This window comes from Saccopteryx bilineata, chromosome 3 (assembly GCF_036850765.1).
Source record: "Saccopteryx bilineata isolate mSacBil1 chromosome 3, mSacBil1_pri_phased_curated, whole genome shotgun sequence".
NCBI lineage: Eukaryota > Metazoa > Chordata > Mammalia > Chiroptera > Emballonuridae > Saccopteryx > Saccopteryx bilineata.
Window position 1 is genome coordinate 213,497,371 of NC_089492.1, and position 24,650 is coordinate 213,522,020.

Consider the following 24,650-nt stretch of genomic DNA (forward strand, 5'->3'; position numbering starts at 1 on the left):
AAAAGAAGGGAGCAGAGAATGGATCATCACTCTCTAGTCTTCTCCTACAGTAATTGTGGCTCATTTTGGAAGGATTTTGAAATATCGGGATTTCTTGGTAATATGTATTTATATGTAGAATGTGTAGAATTAACTTCTGGGTTTTATTTTAGTGTTTCTAATCTTAGATAAGTTAGTGTGGTTGTCTCTTTTCATTGCTTACTCTTGGAAAAAGATGAATTTGGGGTTTTTTTGGTAATACCCATTTTATGTATATGCCTTATATAATAATTTTTATTTACCTCTACTTTAGATTGAATCTTCTAAATGCTTCTAAATCTTTGTTCTTTAGAAAGAGCAATATATGTTTATAGTTAACTACAGTCTTTATAAAAAATTTGTACTGCTTTTATTTTTTTAATTTTAGAAATCTATTTATTAATATTTTATGATTGTTTTGCTCCTCATATTTCTCTAAATATTTTATATGCAGTATTTTTCTAATTTCTGTGTAGAACTAGGAAAATCATCATTTTACTAGATTCCCTAAGCAGTAAGTTCTCCACTATTTCAAGATATTTAGGTATATTACCCAGTATAGGATCTATGTGTGTTCTAAAATACTAACACCCTATATATTCAGGCATGCAAAGTCTGGAATGATTCTTTTGTTCTTAGTGCTTGAAAACTGTCATGTTTGATAATAGTACCATTGTTAGACCCAAGCAAAAAGAGAAATTTGATCTGGGCTCTGCACTTTTGAGTGCAGAGCAAAACATCACGAACAAATGAATATATTTTGAAAAAGTCATGAGTACCCCTGTCCCTCAGGATGCAGCACGTAGCATTGGCATAGTGACCCTAGACATCCACTCTTGGTACTATGTGTTAGTTTTCTGTTGCTATATAATAGAAAACTCTAAGTTAGTGGTTTAAAACAATAATAAATATATATTGTTTTTCAGAGTTTCTGTGGGTCTGGATTTTGGGTGGTTCTAATTTAGGGTTTCCTATGAGCTAATAAGTCAAGATTGCCTGACCTGTGGTGGCACAGTGGATAAAGCGTCAACCTGGAAATGCTGAGGTCGCCGGTTCGAAACCCTGGGCTTGCCTGGTCAAGGCATATGTGGGAGTTGATGCTTCCTGCTCCTCCCCCCTTCTCTCTCTCTCTCTCTCTCTACCTCTCTCTCTCCTTTCTAAAATGAATAAATAAAATAAAAATTAAAAAAAAAGCTAGTGATAGTAATCTATCTGTATTCTGGTAGATTGAAAGCATTTAAATAAGTCAAGATTTTGGGCAGAACTACAGTCATCTGAAGGCTTGACTGGGGCTGGAGAATCTGCTTTGAAAGTGGCTCACTTACTGGCTGGCCATTTTGGTGCTAGCTGATGGACATCCTCACTTCCTCCTCTTGGGGAACTCTCAACATGGCAACTTGAGTGTCTTCATGACATGGCTGTTGGCCCTGACCAGAATAAGTGGTCCATGAGAGCAAGGAGAAAGGTATAGTGCCTTTTATGACCTAGTCTTAGAAATCACACATTATCACTTCTGTATTCTGTTGATCATATAGACTAGCTGTGATTCAAAATGAGAAGGGACTGCACAAGATCAATAGCACCAGGAAGTGAGAATCATGGAGGGATCCATTTCTGAGGCTGGCCACTGTAGTTTTAATAATATTCAGACTTCAGAGAAATTGTTCTCCATGTCTTTTGCCTATAACCTCATATGTGAATGCCATGAAGCTTTGTAGATGGTACCATTGCCATCATTAGAGACAGAAACTGCTAAAGGTGGAATTTGAGCAGGCAGCGGAAGCACTTAGGTAAGAGGAAAAATGAATTAATTAAGCTACCTGATTCTCCTTTCAGCATGAATGCAATAGTCACCTGTATAATGAAGTACTATTTCCTGGTAATGAAAAGCATCTATTTTCTTGCTTCTCTTCATGCTCTGATTAATGGTTTCAAAGGTAGTAGAATTAGTACAATGTTTGCAACAGCTGTACCCAAAGACTGAGAAACATTTTGCATTATTAAACAACTCATATCACTTTTATAATTGCATTTTACAGGTATATATACAAAATTTATGATCGTGACAAAAATTCTTTACATTGGCAACTAGATGAATGAAATACTAGAATGATTAAATTTTTAAATATAGATATTTAATTATATTAAATTAAAATTTTTTAAATGAATATAAAAATTATAGTCTAATATTGATATTCATTAATTATATTTTGCAATAAAAATAAAAAGCAGTAAAAACATTAAAAGAGGTGATTGACTTAAATTTTAAAAATCTAGAAACAGTATTAAGCAGTCTTATATTGAGCATTGCCACATAGTAAAATTTGCAAGTAGAAATTTATACTTTCTCTATTTAAAGAAGATTTAATTATGATTCTATTAGTTTTCTATTTATTGCTGCATAAATATGCCACAACCTTAGTGGCTTAAAACAACACTCATTTATTATCTCAAATATGTCATGGGTCAGCAGTCCAGGTACTTACTCACTTGCTCCGGGTCACAAGGCTCCCCTCAGAGTGTTAGCTAGCTGCACTATCATCTGGGTACTTGCCTGGGGAAGAGTTCACTTCCAAGCTCATTCAGGTTGTGAGAAGAAATCATTTCTGGGAGGTTGTAGAAAGGATGTAGAACTGAGGACCCTGGCTTTTTGCTGGCTCTATACTGTAAGCCACCTTCAGGTCCTGTGGACTCTCCACAATTCCTGAAGGTCACCCACAGTTCCCTGCCCTGTGAGTGCTTATTTCATCAGGCTCAAGAGGGAAGTCACTAGCTCCTGGCTGCTAAGAGGTAGCCTTATATGGTGTAACATAATCACATCAGTTACTTCCTATCACCTTTGCTATATTGTTTGTTAGGAGAAACAAGTCATAGTCTCACCCACACTCAAAAGTAGGGTATCATACAGAGGTGTGAACACCAGGCAGCAGAAATCATTAGAGGTCACTGTAAAGTCTATCTACTATACTGATCATACAGTGGAAATGGGCAAGAAAAGTATTCACAACTTGAGATCAAATGAAATCTCTGAAATGTCATATTCTTTAGAAAATAAAATTTTATAACTTACCAAAACAATGAAAATGTATGAAAGAGGATTATGTGTATCACAGAAGCAATAATGCACCTCTGGCATGCCCATTAGAAGATGATAGTCACGTTCATGAAACTGGCAAATTGGGCAAGAAAGATAAAAACTCAAGCTTTCCTATGGATGGTAATCCTGGAAATTGGCTACTACATCTTTGTTAGTGTGAGGATATTTCTAGGAGAGCACAATTTGATTTAAATTAATGGTTATAGTTTTTCAGTAGGTAAATATGAGGGGAAATTAAGCATTTTTTTTGTAACAAATTCTTTCAGGTGGAGAAGGAAATTACAGAAATTGACTTTTTGTATTCTAAGTTCAAAAACAAAAGTGTTTTGTCACTACTGTTTCATATTTCACGACCAATCTTTAAGATCACTTTTTGACAATGAAGATACATGGCTATGAACATTATTAAAGGACTACAGAACCTCCCCTGCATTAAAAAACAAAATATTATGCATGCAATTACCAGAACTGAAAGAACTGAATAAACAGTGAATAAGCCATGACATTTTTAATAATATAAAATGTTGGCTTTGAAAAAAATATATGTTCAGTATACACTCAAATATAATGATTTTTGTGGCATTAACTGTACTGTTTCATAGAAAATATGTCTAGCTTTAGTAGAAATTATTTCAAAAATTGATGACACAATGGTCAGCATGTAAAGAGGATAAACATAATAAAACAAATCTCTATCTGGAATAGGAAATTTGAAATGAGATGAAATGCTTAATGGGTAATAGTGTGAAAGGAGAAATAATACATAAAACTTTTAAAAGTAAGTATTATTCATTTCAACTAAATTGTTTCAGGGGCAAAGTCAAGTTAAAGAGCTAATATAATTATACACATCATTGAGCTATGAGAAGATGAGAAAGTTTAAATTAACATTTTATTGTTTTTATGCTGGTTCTAGAATGTACAGATTTTGTGGTAAGTGGAGAACTAATCACGGTTCTCTCCTCTCTCCTTTCTCCCTTTCCCAGGGAGGGGAGAAATCAAAATTTTGTGGGAAGCTGGAGAACAGCTCTTCCCCCTGGGTGAGGACAGGGGCTAATGAATCCCAGATAGCACATCCTAGGGCTAGGCAATCCTGAGTGAGTCCCCAAGGATGTTTTTAGCAATCCAGCTACTTGTTTAGACTGACTGTTTCATTTCTTCAGAAGGCCTTTGCTGAACTACAATTCACATATCATAAAATTACCCCTTAAACTATTCAGTGGTTATTAGCATATTCACAGAGTTGAGTAGCCATCACACTACTTTTAAACATTTTGTCCCCTCAGAAGGTAACACTGCACCCATCTATTAGCATGCAGTTCGAATTCTCTCCCCTACCACCAGCCCTAGACAACCACTAATCTGCTCTCCATCTGTATGGATTTGCCTCTTCTGGACATTTCACATTAGGGGAATTATGCAATATGTCCCTCTTTATTATTTCACTGAGGTTTTTGGAAAACCTACTTGTGATCTATCTAAAAAATCGATCATCTTTTATGTTTCAGTTTTATTACAGTATTTTTCCTCCGCTTTTTCCATTACCTGTACATCATAAATACTTTCAAATACCCATATTAGCTCATACTGAGTAGAATGATGTATTGCAGATTTGTGGGCTTGTTGACAACAGAACTTTACTTCCAAGGATAATAAAAGCAAAATGCCTGCCTGAACTTCAACTGACTTTGAAGAGAGTATGGCGACAATATGTTTGACTACATGGATGTTTTTTACATTATCCCCTGATTACAGAATAAGAGAAACTTCTTCTAGTGTGCATTAACTATGTCTTAGAAATAGCATACACTTTCCATTGTTAAATCATCTTTTAAACTTAGCCCATTCATGTTTGCACTAGTGAACCAGAGACTGAAAGTGCTTCTAATAAGATCATAAATCAATTTGTAAAGTAGCCTTTTAGATCCAGTGGTAAATCTTTAGAGAAAAACTATAGTATATAAAGTAAGAGTCACTGAGTTATTTTACAGTAGAATTTGTGATGGGAAGATGTGTGACTTCACTAGTCTTTATAATTTTCTGATGTAGACTTCTCAGTAGGCATTTGAGAAGCTTGCTTTTCAGTGGCATCACATTTTATGTTTGTAGTATTTATGTGCATTATGACTTTCCCCAATAAAATTGCACATAAGAAGGTTTTTACATGTTGTATCATATCTTGTAATGTCGAGGTAAAGTAATCAGTGTACCATAGCTGAAAGAGAGCATTGACTCTGCAGTCAGATTGACTCCATTCAGTTCTCAATCCCACCCATCACTAGTGGGTGCAAATGACTTAGTTTCTCTGTGCTTTAATTTCCTCAACGGCAAAGCAGAAATATTAGTACTCATTGATTTGACCTCTTGTGAAGATGAAATGAAGAAATGTACATCTAATAATGTATGTAAAGCCCATAACACATGGTAAATGTGCTAGGCACATGCTTGGTAGCATTTGGTTCTCTGTGGTGTGGGTGCAGGAACAGCATGAATTAGTTTTCTGTAAAAATTATGTGACATGTAAAGTAATTTTTATAAAACATGTAAATATTGTACTCAATCAAATTAATGAGGTGTTAGACAAAACAACTGCACATTTTTGTTACTGACATTTTAGGATTAGAAAATAAATACCTCTTATTACTAAATTCCTTATCAGAGAGCACAGCAAAATTGAACTCTTTATCTATTTTGGGTTTAATGACATGTGTTTCTCTTTTCCTGGGCCAGGGTTTTCCAGGTGACTTTGGAGAGAGAGGCCCTGCTGGTCCTGATGGTAGCCCCGTGAGTAAACTGGTGGTCTAACCTTATAATCTCACATCACTCAGCCTGCACACCAGCTGTGCTTGGCCCCCATTGCCATGTTCATGAATAAACACTATTGGCCAGACAGTTTTGATACCACTGTGCACATTCCAATTTGTAATTTTACAGTGTGGGAAATAAGCCAGAAATGATTGATGAATAAACTGTATCTTAAAGACAATCATTAGAATTATTTTGACCATGTCAAATGTGACTTCTTCAGTAAAATATTAGAAATATATGATCACAAAATTGACTTGCATGTTGGAGTAAGAAGAAGTGTTTCATGTACCTGAAGCAACTAACAAACCTCATGTAAAAATTGTGCATTTGCTGATTGCTCTTTTGGACTCAAATATATCATTGATGAACCTTTTGGGTGTTTTATAGAGAAATCTTTTCCTTTGGGATTGTTCAGATATCTCTGTTCAGATTAGTGAATCACCATTCTAAAATGTTTTTAATTATATTATCAAAGAATGATGATTGATTACTGCTTTTTGACACTGGGTAGAAATATTCACTCTTTGCCCTCAAAAAACATCTAATAGCTATCTCCCAATTTATGCCATGCACACATTTTTTTCCATAAAAGCTTAAAGTGAAATTAGAATCAACCACAAAATCCCTATAGCCTAGATTAGGAATAGGTCTATATTTAGACATATTTAAATTACTAGCATTTATGTTTAAAATAAAGTATTTGAAAATAATTTATTTCTGATTTCTTTTTATAAGTTATAACTATATTAGCTCATTTAAAGAACTTTGCCTACATTTTATTTGTTATAATGGTGTCTCAAGTAGAATATTTACCATCTATTTGTTGTCCTTGATTCTGGGGAGCTTTCCATTTCAAGCAAAATAAAGTGAGCATCATTTACTTTTTTGCTTTAATACACATTTGTGTTCAATCAAGCACCATTTAATGACAAGGATATGCTTTGAGAGATGCATCATTAGGTGATTTTGTCATTGGGTGAACATCATAGAGTCCACTTACACAAACCTAAATGGTATAGCCTATTACACAGCTAGACTCTATGGTGTATCACTGTTGTATGTGCAGTTTGTTGTTGACTGAAATATCATTATGAGGCACATGACTGTACTTGCATACCTTGTGTGAAGCCATCTTATTTAACATTTTGTCAGTTAAATATACATAAAGTTTGTCAGGGTTTAACTTCTACAGTACTTTCTTATTGAAATCTGCTCTTTATTTAAAATATAGTGCTTCTTGAAGAACATTTTGAGTCTCTAAAAATCTTTAAAATACAAGAATAAACTGGATATTTTCAGTTTATTGGTTTATAATTCTCTATATTTTATATTATGCCTTTGTTTAAAAACAATTTGAAATGCAAAAAAAAGAGGGACTTTTTTTGAACCTTGTAGCATGTAAATTTTGTAACAATGACATGCTGTGGATTAAAAATTATCAGAAAGACTAAAAAGTTAAGTTCAAAAGAACATCACAAAACCTATCACAAATCAACTGGAAAAATTACTGTTGATAATTAAAAGTTTATTTTAGAAATTTAACAATATTGGTAAATTTTTACATTTGTAGAGTGCTGTATGAACATTTTCAAAAATATTTTATGTCTGTGACAGTGTTAATTGTGATCTTTACAACACTGAGAATAAATATTATTCCTGTTTTATAATGAGGAAACTCATGAAGTAAATAATGTACTCTGAAAGAGTTGATAGTGTTTTAAATCATCTGAAAGTGTTCTTCTAACCCTATATGCTGACCATCTGCCTTTCTATACATTATATGGGCTAATTATGTCTATCATTTTGATTACTGAGGAGATTTCTCTTCTTTATTTGATATAGATGAGGCATAGAGAACTCTATATTCTAGGTTAGGTGGTAGCCCTAGCAGCCAAAAGCATGGAGGCAGGAGCACTCTGGAAGAATGTAAGCTGCCACCAGAGGGACACACATCTTAGGAGCACGTATCATAGTAGGGAAGTTTTAGAAGTTAGCTATAGAAGAAGTGAAAATTTAATATATTTTTCCAAGAAATTTTTAGAAACTACATTTGGTATTTTAGAATCATATTTAACTGATTGTACACATTTCTTTTACTTAGGGACTTGTAGGTAGCATTGGTCCTCCTGGATTTCCTGGGCTTAGAGTGAGTATCAAATATCATTCTTATAAAATATTTTCTTATGTATTTATAATTTTTAGATATGTTTGAAAAACTTCAGAAAAATGAAATGTTTTAGTGTCATTATTGGATATTCACTTGGCTCATGTGTAATTTCCTAATGAAATTAGGCCAATAGTATGAATAAATAAGTGAATTACCCTATGATAAGATAAAATAAATTTCTGCAAATTTATACATATATGTGTACTTATGTATATTTCATTTACTGTTATTTAATTGTGAACCAATTTCTTCACAAGTATAAGACATAAGACACAGAATAGCCACTTCTTTCCTTTAGATAGTCCTGACCATCAAATCTGGGAAACACAGATAGCTCTGAACAAAAGAACGTGTTAACTGTAGACTTTGTTTATGGAATAAAATAGAGTAAATGGTTAGGAAAACCATCCAGAACAGAAGATAGGTGCTAGACTTAACCATAGCCATTAAACATTTAGTATCTAATTAATTTATTACACTAAAAATATATGTGACTGTATTGTTTGTCCAGTTAATCAGTTTCTATACAGTGACTTCAACTCTGAGTTTTACTGGGACATCTGATGCAGGCAAAGCACAGTTTAGTACAAGCTATTCCGTGGAGGCCAAAATAATGTCCAGAACCGTAGCTTTCTGATAACTTTAGATTATTCATTGAAGTAAACAGACTGCTAGTTTGTTTATTTATTCATTTTTTCATTTATTTATTTATTTAATCTAGAGAGAGAAGGACAGACAGGGATAGATGGATAGGAAGGGAGAGAGATGAGAAGCATCAATTCTTCATTGAGACACCTTAGTTGTTCATCGATTGCTTTCTCATATGTGCCTTGACCAGGGGTCTCCAGCTGGGCTCCTGACCTTGGGCTCAAGCTAGCAACCTTGGACTTTAAGCCAGTGACCTTTGGGCTCAAACCAACCACCATGGCATCATATCTATGATCCCACACTCAAGCCAGCAACCCTGCACTCCAGTCAGTGACCTTGGGGTTTTGAACCTCAGTCCTCTGTATCCCAGGCCAATGATCTATCCACTGCATCACTGCCTGGTTAGGCCAGACTGCTAGTTTTGGTATATATCTTTTATATATATATAAATTTTTATTAATGTTGATGGGATGACATTAATAATTCAGGATACATATATTCAAAGAAAACATGTCTAGGTTATCTTGTCATTAAATTATGTTGCATACCCCTCACCCAGAGTCAGATTGTCCTCCGTCACCCTCTGTCTAGTTTTCTCTGTGCCCCTCCCCCTCCCCCTAACTCTCTCCCTCCCTCCCTCCTGCGTCCTCCCTCCCCCCACCCCTGGTAACCACCACTCTCTTGTCCATGTCTCTTAGTCTCGTTTTTATGTTCCACCAATGTATGGAATCATGTAGTTCTTGTTTTTTTCTGATTTACTTATTTCACTCCGTATAATGTTATCAAGATCCCACCATTTTGCTGTAAATGATCTGATGTCATCATTTCTTATGGCTGAGTAGTATTCCATAGTGTATATGTGCCACATCTTCTTTATCCAGTCTTCTATTGAAGGGTTTTTTGGTTGTTTCCATGTCTTGGCCACTGTGAACAGTGCTGCAATGAACATGGGGCTACATGTGTCTTTACGTATCAATGATTCTGAGGTTTTGGGGTATATACGCAGTAGAGGGATTGCTGGGTCATAAGGTAGTTCTATTTTCAGTTTTTTGAGGAACCACCATACTTTCCTCCATAATGGTTGTACTACTTTACAGTCCCACCAACAGTGTATGAGGGTTCCTTTTTCTCCACAGCCTCTCCAACATTTGCTATTACCCGTCTTGTTGATAATAGCTAATCTAACAGGGGTGAGGTGGTATCTCATTGTAGTTTTGATTTGCATTTCTCTAATAACTAATGAAGTGAGCATCTTTTCATATATCTGTTGGCCATTTGTATTTCTTCCTGGGAGAAGTGTCTGTTCATGTCCTCTTCCCATTTTTTTATTGGATTGTTTGTTTGTTTGTTGTTGAGTTTTATGAGTTCTTTGTAAATTTTGGATATTAGGCCCTTATCTGAGCTGTTGTTTGAAAATATCAGTTCCCATTTAGTTGGCTGTCTGTTTATTTTGATATCAGTTTCTCTTGCTGAGCAAAAACTTTTTATTCTGATGTAGTCCCATTCATTTATCTTTGCCTTCACTTCTCTTGCCATTGGAGTCAAGTTCATAAAATGTTCTTTAAAACCCAGGTCCATGAGTTTAGTGCCTATGTCTTCTTCTATGTACTTTATTGTTTCAGATCTTATATTTAGGTCTTTGATCCATTTTGAATTAATTTTAGTACACGGGGACAGGCTGTAGTCGAGTTTCATTCTTTTGCATGTGGCTTTCCAGTTTTCCCAACACCATTTGTTGAAGAGGCTTTCTTTTCTCCATTTTATGTTGTTGGCCCCTTTATCAAAGATTATTTGACCATATATATGTGGTTTTATTTCTGGTGAGTTTCCTTGGTGAGTCTTGCCAAGGGTTTGTCGATTTTGTTGATCTTTTCAAAGAACCAGCTCCTTGTTTTATTGATTTTTTCTATAGTTTTTCTATTCTGTTCCATTGGTCTGAGTGTCTATTTTTCTGCCAATACCATACAGTTTTGATTATTGTGGCCCTATAATATAGTTTAAAGTCAGGTATTGTAATGCCCCCAGCTTCATTCTTTTTCCTTAGGATTGCTTTGGCTATTCGCGGTTTTTTATAGTTCCATATAAAACTTATGATTTTTTGTTCCATTTCTTTAAAAAATGTCATAGGAATTTTGATGGGAATTGCATTAAATTTATATATTACTTTGGGTAATATGGCCATTTTAATTATATTTATTTTTCCTATCCAAGAACAAGGAATATTTTTCCATCTCATTGTGTCTTTTTCTATTTCTCTTAGCAATGCCTTGTAGTTTTCGTTATATAGGTCCTTTACATTCTCTGTTATGTTTATTCCTAGGTATTTTATTTTTGTTGTTGCAATCGTGAAGGGGATTATTTTTTTGAGTTCGTTATCTAATATTTCATTGTTGGCATATAGAAAGGCTATGGACTTTTGTATGTTAATTTTGTATCCTGTGACCTTACTGTATTGGTTTATTGTTTCTAGTAATCTTTTTGTGGAGTCCTTTGGGTTTTCGATGTATAGGATCATATCATCAGCAAAAAGTGATACCTTTACTTCTTCTTTTCCAATATGGATGCCTTTTATTTCTTTGTCTTGTCTGATTGCTCTGGCCAGAACTTCTAGCACCACGTTAAATAAGAGTGGAGAGAGTGGACACCCTGTCGTGTTCCTGATTTAAGGTGGAAAGTCCTCAGTTTTACGCCATTTAATAAGATGTTGGCTGATGGTTTATCATATATGGCCTTTATCATGTTGAGATATTTTCCTTCTATACCCATTTTGTTGAGAGTCTTAAACATAAAATTGTGTTGTATTTTATCAAAAGCCTTTTCTGCGTCTATTGATAAGATCATGTGGTTTTTGTTCTTTGTTTTGTTGATATGGTGTATTACGTTAACCGTTTTACGTATGTTGAACCATCCTTGAGATTCTGGGATGAAACCCACTTGATCATGATGTATTATTTTTTTAATATGTTGTTGTATTCGATTTGCCAGTATTTTGTTTAGTATTTTAGCATTTGTATTCATTAGAGATATTGGTCTGTAGTTTTCTTTCTTTGTGCCATCCTTGCCTGGTTTTGGTATGAGGGTTATGTTGGCCTCATAAAATGTGTTTGGAAGTATTGCCTCTTCTTCAATTTTTTGGAAGACTTTGAGTAGAATAGGAACCAAGTCTTCTTTGAATGTTTGATGGAATTCACTAGTATAACCGTCTGGGCCTGGACTTTTATTTTTGGGGAGGTTTTTAATAGTTTTTTTCTATTTTTTCCCTGCTGATTGGTCTGTTTAATCTTTCTGCTTCTTCATGACTCAGTTTAGGAAGGTTATATTGTTCTAGGAATTCATCCATTTCTTCTAGATTGTTGTATTTGGTGGCATATAGTTTTTCATAGTATTCTACAATAATTCTTTGTATATCTATGATGTCTGTGGTGATTTCTCCTCTTTCATTTTGGATTTTATTTATTTGAGTCCTGTGTCTTTTTTCCTTGGTGAGTCTTGCCAAAGGTTTGTCGATTTTGTTGATCTTTTCAAAGAACCAGCTCCTTGTTTTATTGATTTTTTCTATAGTTTTTCTGTTCTCTATTTCGTTTATTTCTGCTCTGATTTTTATTATCTCCTTTCTTTGGCTGGTTTTGGGTTGTCTTTGTTCTTCTTTTTCTAGCTCCTTAAGGTGTGAAGTTAAGTGGTTTACTTCGGCTCTCTCTTGTTTGTTCATATAGGCTTGAAGTGATATGAACTTTCCTCTTATTACTGCTTTTGCTGCATCCCAGAGATTCTGATATGTTGTATTTTCATTTTCATTTGTCTGTATATATCTTTTGATCTCTGCGCTTATTTCTTCTTTGACCCATTCATTTTTTAGAAGTATGTTGTTTAGTTTCCACAATTTTGTGGGGTTTTCCCCCTCTTTTTTACAGTTGAATTCTAGTTTCAAGGGTTTATGATCAGATAATATACTTGGTACAATTTCAATTTTTCTAAATTTGCTGATATTATCTTTGTGGCCCAACATATGGTCAATTCTTGAGAATGTTCCATGTACACTAGAGAAAAATGTATACTCTGTCGCTTTGGGATGAAGTGTCCTGTAGATGTCTATCATATCCAGGTGTTCTAGTATTTCGTTTAAGGCCACTATATCTTTATTGATTCTCTGTTTGGATGACCGATCTGGAGCCGTCAGCGGTGTATTGAGGTCTCCAAGTATGATTGTATTTTTGTCAGTTTTTGTTTTAAGGTCAATAAGTAGCTGATTTATATATTTTGGTGCTCCTTGGTTTGGTGCATATATATTAAGGATTGTTATGTCTTCTTGATTCAGTGTCCCCTTAATCATTATGAAATGACCATTTTTGTCTCTGAGTACTTTTTCTGTCTTGTAGTCAGCATTATCAGATATGAGTATTGCTACACCTGCTTTTTTGGGGGTGTTATTTGCTTGGAGTATTGTTTTCCAGCCTTTCACTTTGAATTTGTTTTTATCCTTGATGCTTAGATGAGTTTCTTGTAGGCAGCATACAGTTGGATTTTCTTTTTTTAATCCATTCTGCTACTCTGTGTCTTTTTATTGGTAAGTTTAATCCATTTACATTTAGTGTAATTATTGACACTTGTGGGTTCCCTATTGCCATTTTATAAATTGCTTTCTGTTAGTTTTGTATCTTGTTTGATTCTTCTCTTTTGTTTTTCTGTTGTTTGTTTTTGTTTGTTTGTATTCCATACTTCTTTCTTCTGTTGCTACCTTTTTTAAGTCAAGTGTTTTTTTGGTGGTTTTTTCAAGGGTGGTTACCATTAAGTAATGAAAAGGGTATCTACCATATTCATTGTAGTACCCTTTCTTATGAGTATTTCTACGCTTCATCATCCTTTGCTACTGTTAATCTTCATCTTTTCTCCCCCTTTTTTTTTTTCTTTTGTTGTCACAGTTTAAGTTTGGTTTTATTGTTTTCTTGGTGGAGCTGTTACTTGTGGTTTTGTTTTCTTTTGTTCTTTGAATCTGGTTGGAAAACCCCCTTTAGTATTTCCTGGAGTGGGGGCTTTCTGATGATAAATTCCCTCATCTTTTCTGTATCTGTGAATGTTTTTATATCTCCTTCGTACTTGAAGGATAGCTTTGATGGGTATAGTATTCTTGGCTGAAAGTTTCTCTCTTTCAGGGCTTTGAATATTGGGGTCCACTCTCTTCTAGCTTGTAGAGTTTCTGCTGAGAAATCTGATGATAATCTAATAGGTCTTCCTTTATATGTTGTATTCTTCTTTTCCCTGGCTGCCTTGAGAATTTTTTTTTTTTGTCATTGGTTTGTGTCATCTTCATTATGATGTGCCTTGGAGTGGGTTTGTTGGGGTTAAGAAAACTCGGTGTTCTGTTTGCTTCTTGAATTTGAGACTTTAGTTCTTTCCACAGGCTTGGGAAGTTCTCATCTATTATTTGTTTGAGTATATTCTCCATTCCATTTTCTTTCTCTTCTCCCTCTGATATACCTATTATTCTTATGTTATTCTTTCTGATGGAGTCAGACAATTCCTGTAGGGCTTTCTCATTCTTTATTATTTTTGAGTCTCTTTCTTCTTCTCTCTGTTGTGCCTCAAGTTGCTTGTCTTCTATTTCACTAATCCTATCTTCTATCTGGGCTGTTCTATTAGCTAAGCTTGTTATTTCATTTTTCAGTTCGTGAATTGAGTTTTTCATCTCTGTTTGATTTGTTTTTATAGTTTCAATTTCCTTGGTAATATATTCTTTGTGATCATTGAGTTGTTTTCTGATGTCCCTAAATTGCCTTTCTGTGTTTTCTTGTATATCTCTGAATATTTTTAAGATTTCTATTTTAAATTCTCTGTCATTTGGCTCCAAGGCTTCCAATATGTTAAATCTTTTCTCCATAGATTTTTCCACATCTATTTGTATCCATAATATTCGATTTCCTTTTTCTTATTGGCATCTGAAGGTGGTCTTGTTGATAGTGTTAATTAGAATTAAAAAAGAATAAAAAGGGGGGGAAAAAAAAGGGAAAATACTCCACACACAAAAAAAGTAATAATTTATTATTTCCCCCTTTTTTCTTTCTTCTCTTTCCCTCCTCTCACCTCTTTAGGGAAATATCGTGATGACCTGTGAATTATATTATGCTAAATGGAACAAAAACTGCCTATAACGGAGGTCCTGATTTGGGGTGAAGAGTTCAAGGGGCAAAAAAGGGAGTTGGGACCTACTAAATGCAAAAAAAAAAAAAAAAAGGGAGAATATCTTAGACAAGCATAAAATTATTTACTTGTAAGTGATGGTCAACTAAGAGATATAATGAGAGGGATAAGAGGGAAACAGAAAAAAGGAGAAAAAAATAATAATATTTAAAGTAGAAAAAAAATAAAAATAATAAGTAAAAATCTGTTGTATTAAGTGGAGCGAAGACTAAATACAATAGAGACTTTGGGTTGGGAGGAATGATAGTGAGTTAAAAAGCAATGTAAAAAATTCCCAAAATGCCACAAAAACAAACAAAGGAAAACCAAGAACAAAAGCAGAAAAGAAAAAAAAATAAAAAAAGAACAAACAAACAAAAAAAAAACAAAAAAACTTGAGTCCCAAATTAAATAATTTGTTTGTGATTGAGGATTAACTGGGAGGAAAAGTAAAAGGAGAAAAGAAGAAATGAATAGAAAGGAAAAAATAAGAAAAAGAGAGAAACGAAGGAAGAAAAAAAGGAAAGGGAAAAACAAAAAACAAAAAACAAAAAGAAAACAAAAGGGGAGAGAGTGAGAGTTAAGGGTTTTGGAGTGTAACCCTAAAGGATAGTAAGGATGAAGAAAAGAAATAAAATGTAACACTCATGGATAGTGTAGTTCAAGAAAAAGGTAGCATAAGATGGGCAGAGAATAAAAGGACTGAGGTGGAGGAAATACAAATAATATTAAAGGCAGTAAGAAAGAAGAAAGAAACAACAACAACAAAGAATTAGTGGAACAAGTTATAACATCTGTGGATTTTTCTTGATTTTGAGAGGTTAACTTCTTCCTTTTTCTTTTCTCTCCCTCTTCCTGGTCGGTGACTCTGTACCCCAGGTTCTGCCCCTGTGTCACGCTTAGGTAGGGATTTGCAGTTGATGGGATTCTATGGCAATGTCATATAATTGGCTTTAGTCTCGCTGGTAGTCAAGGCTTGTTGGCGTTTGCAGAGTCCAACAATGAGAGAGTTTGCTTTCCTGGAGTCTCTCCCCTAGTCTCCCCTTCCTGAATTAGCATCCTGGTGATCCAGCTATGAGGCTGCCACTGCTTCTGTCTGGGGATTAAGAGGCTTAAAGAGCTGGGAAATCCCCACTCTATCCTCACTTAGCACAAGGCTCTGGGTAAGGCTCTGGCAGTCAGAGCCTCCAGCGTAATCAGGTGGGGCTGGGAGTCAATTGTTGTCAAGGTGACTGTTCAGCGCCTACCATTCAGTTGGACCACTCAACCCAGGCTTTCCACACTTTGTAGCCTGTTTTGGCTGGGAAGAAGATGCACTATTCGCTGCTTGCTATATAGATCTTAATATCTGCCAAGTCCCTCTTGTTAGGTATATCCCTGAATATGGAGGCTCTGTCAATCAGAAGTTGCCCCCGCCCCTTTAGCGAATGGCACTGAAAAATATTATGCCTCTTGTCTTGGATCGCTGAACTGGGAGAGATCGTATCAATTAGAGCCCCATAGGTGCGCAGATTTCATGGGTTAAGCTAATTTCAGTGATTGGATCCGCAGCTGTGCTCCAGAGAGTATTTCAGGCTGCCTGCGCGCCCCTCCCCCAACGCTTGATTGTTAGCTTGAATGGCTGGGTAAGGTGCCCCGCCCACAGAGAGAATCTCCTGACTAGGAAAGATAGGTTTGGCGCCCCTCCCGGACTGCAGCACAGGGGCGTGCGGCTTCTCAGTGCACGCCGGTAGCCGGGACTCCCGGACCGCGGCACAGGGGGCGCACACAAGGCTTCTTAGCGCATGCCGGTTGCCAGTACTCCCGGACCGCGGCACGGGGCATGCGTGAGGCTTCTTAGCGCACGCCGGTAGCTGGGACTCCCGGACTGCGGCACGGGCAGCTGCACGTGTGGGTTGACTCACCACAGGCGTATTCCCTCCTCGGCAACAGTCCTTTCGCTTTCTGTGTGTGTGTGAAACTCCGGGATGCTCCGAGGATATATTTTTCTGTTTCTAGTTGATAAATTTGTTGAGATTTTGGGGAGATCTGTTGGACGCGCTGCTCACGGCGCCATTTCCGTGGCGTCACTCTATATATCTTCATAAATATACAGTGTGTCCATAAAGTCATGGTGCACTTTTGACCAGTCACAGGAAAGCAACAAAAGACGATAGAAATGTGACATCTGCACCAAATAAAAGGAAAACTCTCCCAGTTTCATACCTATTCAGTGCAGTTCGATGTGGGCTCATGCACAGATTTTTAGGGCTCCTTAGGCAGCTATCCCGTATAGCCTCTACAGACTCGTCACTGACTGATGGCCTACCAGAACGGGGTTTCTTCACCAAACGGCTGGTTTCCTTCAACTGCTTATTCCACCGAGTAACGTTATTCTTATGTGGTGGTGCTTTGTTATAAATGCGCCGTTATTCACGTTACACTTCAGTCACGAATTCAAATTTAGTGAGCCACAGAACACACTGAACTTTCCTCTGTACTGTCCACATCTTGACTGGCATGGCCGTGGGCTGCTCCGCTGTATACACGGTGTTATGTCATCATCTGCGCATGCGCACATGCTGCCACATCATCCTACAGAAACTGGGAGGGTTTTCCTTTTATTTTGTGCAGATTTCACATTTCTATCATCTTTTGTTGCTTTCCTGTGACTGGTCAAAAGTGCACCATGACTTTATGGACACACTGTATTTCTTCCAGCAAAGCTAATGGTTAATGATAGTGATATGAAGTGCAGACTTTTGATACATGTTTAGAACTATATGCTTTAACATTCAGCTGAGTTAAGATCAAAACTGAATACTTTGTGAAATGTTGAGAACCTAACAAAAATAGAATCTTAAAAGTAAACTATTTCTATCCATATAAAAATAGGACATGACCGTGGACAGATTTTCCTTAAAAATCAGTTTAGAGCTTGCTCTAACATGTGAAGTAGGTAATTAAAACTCCAGAATTTTAAGCCATAAATTATAGCTATAATATTTTTAACTTTAACTTTAACACAGGTGTCTGACACCAAATTTAATATTTTTTTTACCACCTTGACTTCTCCAAGGCAGAATGTGACAACTTGACCAAAAGAATAAGTCAGGACTTTGGGCAAGGGGTACGCAACATAATTTAATGACAAAATAACCTAGACATGTTTTCTTTGAATATATGTACCCTGATTTATTAATGTCATCCCATTACCATTAATAAAAATTTATTTAAAAAAAAAAAGAATAAGTCAGGAGTCCAGGTATTGGAACTATGGTAAAAATCAGCAAAACACGTTTTAACTTGCCTTTTTGGGATGGCAAGAGTATAGAACTGACAGTCAAGGAACCCAAGAGAATCTAAAACATTTAAATGTTATAAAATGTTAAAACATTTTATATGTTCTATCATATAATAATACTAATATAGCAATAATTAAATTAACAATAACAGCTCACTTTTATTTAGTATTTTCTATGTGCTAATCACATGGAAAAATGTGTTATGTTATTTAATTCTCAGAACTCAAAACCACTTAGTTGATAAGTGTTGAGTCTGGGTTCAAAGCCAGAATCCAAAATTTACCCTTTGTACTATACCACCTTCTTAAAACTTGTATTACCTTAAAGTGTATACTACCTGTCATACAAGCTTTTGTTAGGCTTCATGAGAAGTTCTGCATAAAGGTGGAACCCAATGGAGCATATTTTTTTCCCAGAACTTAGAGTTAAACCCGTAAGATGGTAGTCAGTGACCTTATGAGAGGGGAGAGAAAAGATGCAGGAGAAGGGAGCTGGATCCCAAAGATACTGTTTGTGCCTTTATTTAACCTATTAGCATTATGTTGGTTAGCTCAAAAGCTTCTGTTATTACACTTAAGATTAAGACCAAATTCTTAGAGTGGCCCACATCTAGACTTTTATTTCTTGTTTGCATCTTGAGAACGTAGTCTGTGCACTAAGAAGACTTTTTGCTCTCAGGTGTTCATGCAGCCTCCCTCCTAGATGACCTTTGCTCTTGTTTGTCTACCCCCAAACACTCTGCCTCTACTTTTCTATCTAATACTTAACTCTTACTCATTTTTAAATTCCAGGACTGAGCACAGTGCCTTACATTAATAGTGCTCGGGAAAAATAACTGCATTTTCTTCCCTTTCTTTTCGCCACTCACCCTTTGGTAAATGGGAAAGAATCTAGAGAAATTAAAATGACTAATGGCACTAACAATCTTTGTGAAACTAAAAACTGCTCTTAACTTATCATGGATAGCTTTCACAAGACTATAGTTTTTCAAGAGTAGAACTTTCCACAGAAATTGTGGTATGCCACAGAATATTTTATATTTATTGGAAATTTATACACTGATACCATTTTACTTTTTAATTCTCTATTTTACTGAGTCCTTTATGACATATATGTTTTCTGATATCTTCCAAAACTTACTATTATTTTGCGATTTTTTAACAGTCACTAAATGGTTAAATAAGATATTATCCATGCAAAGTACATTTATCTAAAGATGTCCAATTTTGCAAAGTAAGACATTCACTGAAATAAGAGTTAAGAATATTATATTGTCTATAGAAAAAATAATAGAATTACAAAAAAATATTTGTTTATTGATACTTCTTTCCATACTTAGCACAGGTCATGGCTGCATGATGTCTAAACAGAGATGTTTATTGAATTTTTAATACTAGCGTAAATTTTAAATCTGTGAACTTTGAATAAACTAGCCTCTGTAATTATAAGAATATTTTTTTTCCTATTGACAAAATTTGTCAAGGATATATTACTATTACATATATGTTTATTAAGTTGGAAAGTATTACTCTTTGCCTCTCACAGTTATTAAGTATGTTGGAAATAATTTATGTTAGTTACATTTCACAGACGTTAGGACTCACCCAAAAGTAAAGATGTCATATTTTCCATTCTGCAATTTGTATTATATAAACGTAGACTATATAAAATCTTCATTATGCTGAGAGACAGACTTCTAGAAATTGCTGTTTTTATTTTTAAACTTGACTACATCCTTCAGTACTCAGTTCATACTTTATTTCAAAACTGTTATGTGCTGGTTATTATGTTGGGTCTGGGAGATTTTAAAAAAAATGAGTAGAATATGCTTCTGCTCTCACAGAAGGCACAGACGAGGAAAACAATCAAAAGTACAGTGCAATATGCTTAGTAGTTTAGTAGAAAGGAGAGAACCAGTAGAGATAACCATGTCTTCAGAAGCTTGGAACATTTGATAAGGGTGAGCATTTCAGAGAATGGAGACAGTCTGTTGTGGTTAGAATGTTGAATTCTGAGGAGAGTGATATAAAAGGCAAGAAGGGACAAATGGGAGAGATGACACAGAAAGTGTTGGTAGGATCCTGGTAATAAAGTTCTGGGATGCTGCCCTAAGAAATATGGATTATAACTAAAAAGGGAAACATTTTCAGGATTGCCACAAATATACCTGTAAAAGTTCCAGAGGTTTAAACCAACTTGGGTTTTTAGGATGGATAATGACATGGTAGCCAGGCACAAAGAGCTGGCAAGAGAAAAAGGTAAGATGAAGGTGTCAGGGACACAAAAACTGTATCTGATCCAAAAGCCATTAAGAGATATCCACCATTTTTTCAAATTTTGCTTTCAAATACCCGTATTGTTGCTGTTGTCCTTCGTCTTCTAAGATACCATGTCAAAGAATTTTTCTAATTCCCTTGCTTGCAAGAGATGAGAGTGGTAGTCATGTTTTTGAGGAATCTTGCATTGGAGCATTAGACTAAGCACCTTGACATTGTGACTATATCTTTTTTATGTTGTGCTCACAAATATTAAATGATAAATGAATGAGAAAAGCCCAGAAGAACAGAGCCTCTTTATGACTCATTTATCTATGAAATTATGGTAAATTTTCTCATTCAGCAAATTTTTAACTATGAAATAAAATCATTGGAATGCCCAGCCCATAGTAACTGACCAATAAATATTTGCTGAGTAAGTGGGTGATTAAAAATTAAAGACAATCAAACAAAGTATTTATTGAATACTTTTTGGGAACATAGTACTAAAATATTTGCCCTGTCTTCAAGATATTATCTGGTTGGAAAAATATTTTAAGATGAATGTCATGGACATTACGTATTACAGGAACTCAAGGAAGGGATGGATGCTTGTGGACTAGACCAGTATGCAAAGGCTTCAGGAAATAGGATGGACTTTACTAAAGTTTGAAAGATGGGTATAATTTCTATAATTTCTAAATGTAGAGAGAAAAAGAGATTGTTGAAGAACAGTGCACATGTGGAAGCTTAATGAGATGAACTGTTCTGGGTTAATCAATTCAATTAATTTTACCATATTCTCTTCCTAATCCTAGAGGGTATTTAACAATACCTTTCATATTGCTTTTCAGGGCAGCATTGGCCCAGTGGGACCAATTGGCTCTTCTGGAATTCCTGGCCCAAAGGTATGGTTCTCTTTGCCTAATGGATATTTGCCTTTAATTTCTCTATGATGTCACAAAATATCACTTTTATTTTTTAGGGTCTTTCAGGGAATAAGGGCCTCCCTGGAATCAAAGGTGATAAGGTGATTTAAATATTTACATTATTATAAGGATAATTTCTTACCACATTTAATTTTTTTTCTTTTGAGACGACACAACTTGTAAAATATTTTCTTTTAACAAATGAGATCTAATCTGTACTAGCAATTATTTTTCTCTGAAGTAGTAAAAAAAGAAATTATTCTTTTATAACTTTATTTGCTTTCTTATAATATTGCCAGTGTGCAAAGCTTAATTGTCTTTATATGAAATGTACTCTCTAGGGTGAACAAGGCACTGCAGGAGAGCCAGGGGAACCAGGGTATCCTGGAGACAAGGTAACTTTTTTTACCATCAGTGTTATGCCAGTGAAAAGTATAAATTCTTTTAAAAGAAAGAAGTAGTTGTTTTAACCATGTGTTTATTAGGGTATGTTGTCAGAATGGTTTTACATGTCTTGGTTTGCAACAGTTTTCTCAATTTTTTAAGAATGTTTACATAAATTCTTTTTAGTAGTTTCTAAATACAATCATGTGCTGCTTAACAGAGCTACAGTCTGAGAAATGTGCGGTAGGTCATTTTGTTTTTGTGCAAACATCAGAGAGTGAACATACACAAACCTAGGTAGGATAGCCAAATGCTCCTAGGCTGGAAACCTATCATGTTACTGTACTGAACACTACAGGCCATTGTAATACAACGGTCAGTATTTGCATATCTCAATGCATCTAACATAAAAAAGATACAGCAAAACTACAATATAAAAGTTGTAAACTGGTACGCCTATATGAAAGGCACTTAACATTAATGGAGTTGGCAGGACTGGAAGCTGTTCAATGGGTGAGTGGTGAGTGAATGTGGAAGTTTAAGAAATTACTGTAAATTACTGCACATGACATAAACACTGAATACTTATGCTACACTAAATTTATAAAACAACATGAGATTAAATCAAGCATAAGTGAAAAGAATGCAATCAAGCGACTATGTAAACATAGGATGTATGAGTCTGCTGGTATAACATGCATACTGTTTTACAGCAAAACTGCTTTTTATAAATGGAAAGAGTATACTCTAAAATAACTATAAAAATATAGTATAGTAAATACGTAAACCAGTAACATAGTTATTTTTTATTATTATCAAGTGTAATGTCTTGCGCATAATGGTATATGCTATACTTACAACTGGCACGCGGAGGCTTGCTTACACCAGCATTGCCACAAACGTGAATAATGCACTGTGCTACAACTTTAGGATGGCTATGATGTCACTAGGGGGTAGGAATTTTTCAGCTCCATTATAATCTGATGGGACATCTGTGATCCGTGTGATCCAGTGTCGACTGAAACATCATTGGACAGCACGCATCAGTTGAAGCACTTCTGCCTTTTGTGGTATAATAGCTTTTTCTTCCCTCTATTATTTTTTTAGGGCAGTACTGGTTTGCAAGGACCACCAGGCCTGAGAGGAAAGCCAGGACCTTCAGTAGGTTTGAACTTTGCTTTGCTCTTTGTGATTAAAGGACTGCACATCGTGGCAGAGTCTTGAAACTTATTGGCATTAGTAGAATATACGAAGCAGTATTTAAGCCTGCCAGGCTGAAATTTTCTTTCTTAAGTTTTAAAATATACCGAATCCCTCAAATATTCAGCTCATATAAGTAGACTTTTGGATCTCACCCTCCCCTGTCCCCTCATCTCAAGCCAAAGCCAAATTTCTGTGAACTCTAAACATCCTGGTTGATCTATCATGAAACTAAACAGAAAGTATTAAGTACCTTAAATAATATAAGGTCTACCGGAAAGTTCTGTTTGTTTCTATCACAACAAGTTTCGACACGTAAGCACGTTTATTTGGCTCATGTGTGCCTCTCTATTTTTATCACTTAATGTATACATACTGACATAGCAAATTAACTAAAACAAAGTTGACTCACATTAGTCTTATGTGTGAAGCGATAGTGTACCCATGGCTACTGATAAAGTTCATTTACGCCACTGTAATTTTTACAAATTTTTACAAGGAAGAAATGCTACAGAAGTATGTCTGTCGCATCCACCATATTCCCCGGACTTAGCACCCTCCGACTATCACTTGTTTTTGTCCTTACAAAATGGAAATGGCATGGCACATTTTCTAAGGCCAATACTAACTAATGAGTGATACCAATATATTCTCTTATCCTTTACAATTATGTACTTGAGAAAATTAGAGTCAAATATCATGCTTATATAGGAAACCTTTTTAATGACTCCCTTACTCTTTGATTCAATTTATATTGATAATAACATGTGTATGGCAATGGGAGGAATCACTGGCCTGCGAAACAGACTTAGGTTTTAGTCCCAGGCTTGCTACTGACCTTCTATGATCTTGGGCATTAAACACTGTGGTATCCAGTTTCTCATGTCTAAAATGAGAGTTAGTTAAAATGAGAGTCAGACTGTATCATCATTAAGGTTCCTTGCAACTCTGTGACTCTCTGATGTTTTACAATCTTAGCACTAGTGCTTAGTAATATTTCTCATTAATGAAAAGAAATTGGAGGGATTTGACCCTGAAGGTTCCCTTAGTTTTGGAAGGAGAGACACCTGTTTAATGAATAATTGCTTATGCAGAACCAGTTATTATAATAAAAATAAATTATACAAGTTAGTACCTACTCTAAATCATTTGCTTACTATCTTGAAAAGAATATCAAAGTTATAAGAATGTATTTTTCATATGTCCTGATTTTGATTATATGTTATCTAAGATTTTGGTGTTACTGATATTGCTTCCAAATGGATCTAAGTTGTAACGTGAAAAAATATTCTCAAGATAAAAAAAAAAAGTACTGTTTGGAAAGTTTTTACATTCTGGAATAGGGATACTTTTGCCCTAAAAGTATTTAAGAACTAGAGAAAACTACCAACCTAAAGTTGTTAAGAAATATTCTTTCCTTTTAACAGAGAAAACGTTATGTTATGTTATGTTATGTTATGTTATGTTATGTGTGTTATGTAATGTTATGTTATATATTATATCCCTTCTATTTTAAGGAGAAATTGTTGTCACTTACAGAATTTTACTTAATCATTACTGAATTCTCTAAAAGTTACTTGAAAACTCAGTTTTTATAAATGAGAATTGACACTCAAGGAAATGTGGAGTTGAAGTTTTTAAAAGTGAAAAATTATTTTAAGAACAAAATTATTCCACTATTTATAT

At 35.1% G+C, this 24,650-nt stretch overlaps 1 protein-coding gene across 1 annotated transcript in view; it reads left to right on the plus strand.

Moving 5' to 3' along the window:
• Positions 1 to 24,650, plus strand: part of COL24A1 (collagen type XXIV alpha 1 chain) — a 367,011-nt gene that overhangs the window by 112,689 nt on the left and 229,672 nt on the right. Inside the window, exons 14-19 of the mRNA XM_066264956.1 lie at positions 5,846 to 5,899; positions 8,025 to 8,069; positions 21,306 to 21,359; positions 21,437 to 21,481; positions 21,722 to 21,775; positions 22,872 to 22,925. Coding sequence (XP_066121053.1) covers positions 5,846 to 5,899; positions 8,025 to 8,069; positions 21,306 to 21,359; positions 21,437 to 21,481; positions 21,722 to 21,775; positions 22,872 to 22,925 — 306 coding nt within the window. The remainder of the gene's footprint in view (positions 1 to 5,845; positions 5,900 to 8,024; positions 8,070 to 21,305; positions 21,360 to 21,436; positions 21,482 to 21,721; positions 21,776 to 22,871; positions 22,926 to 24,650) is intronic.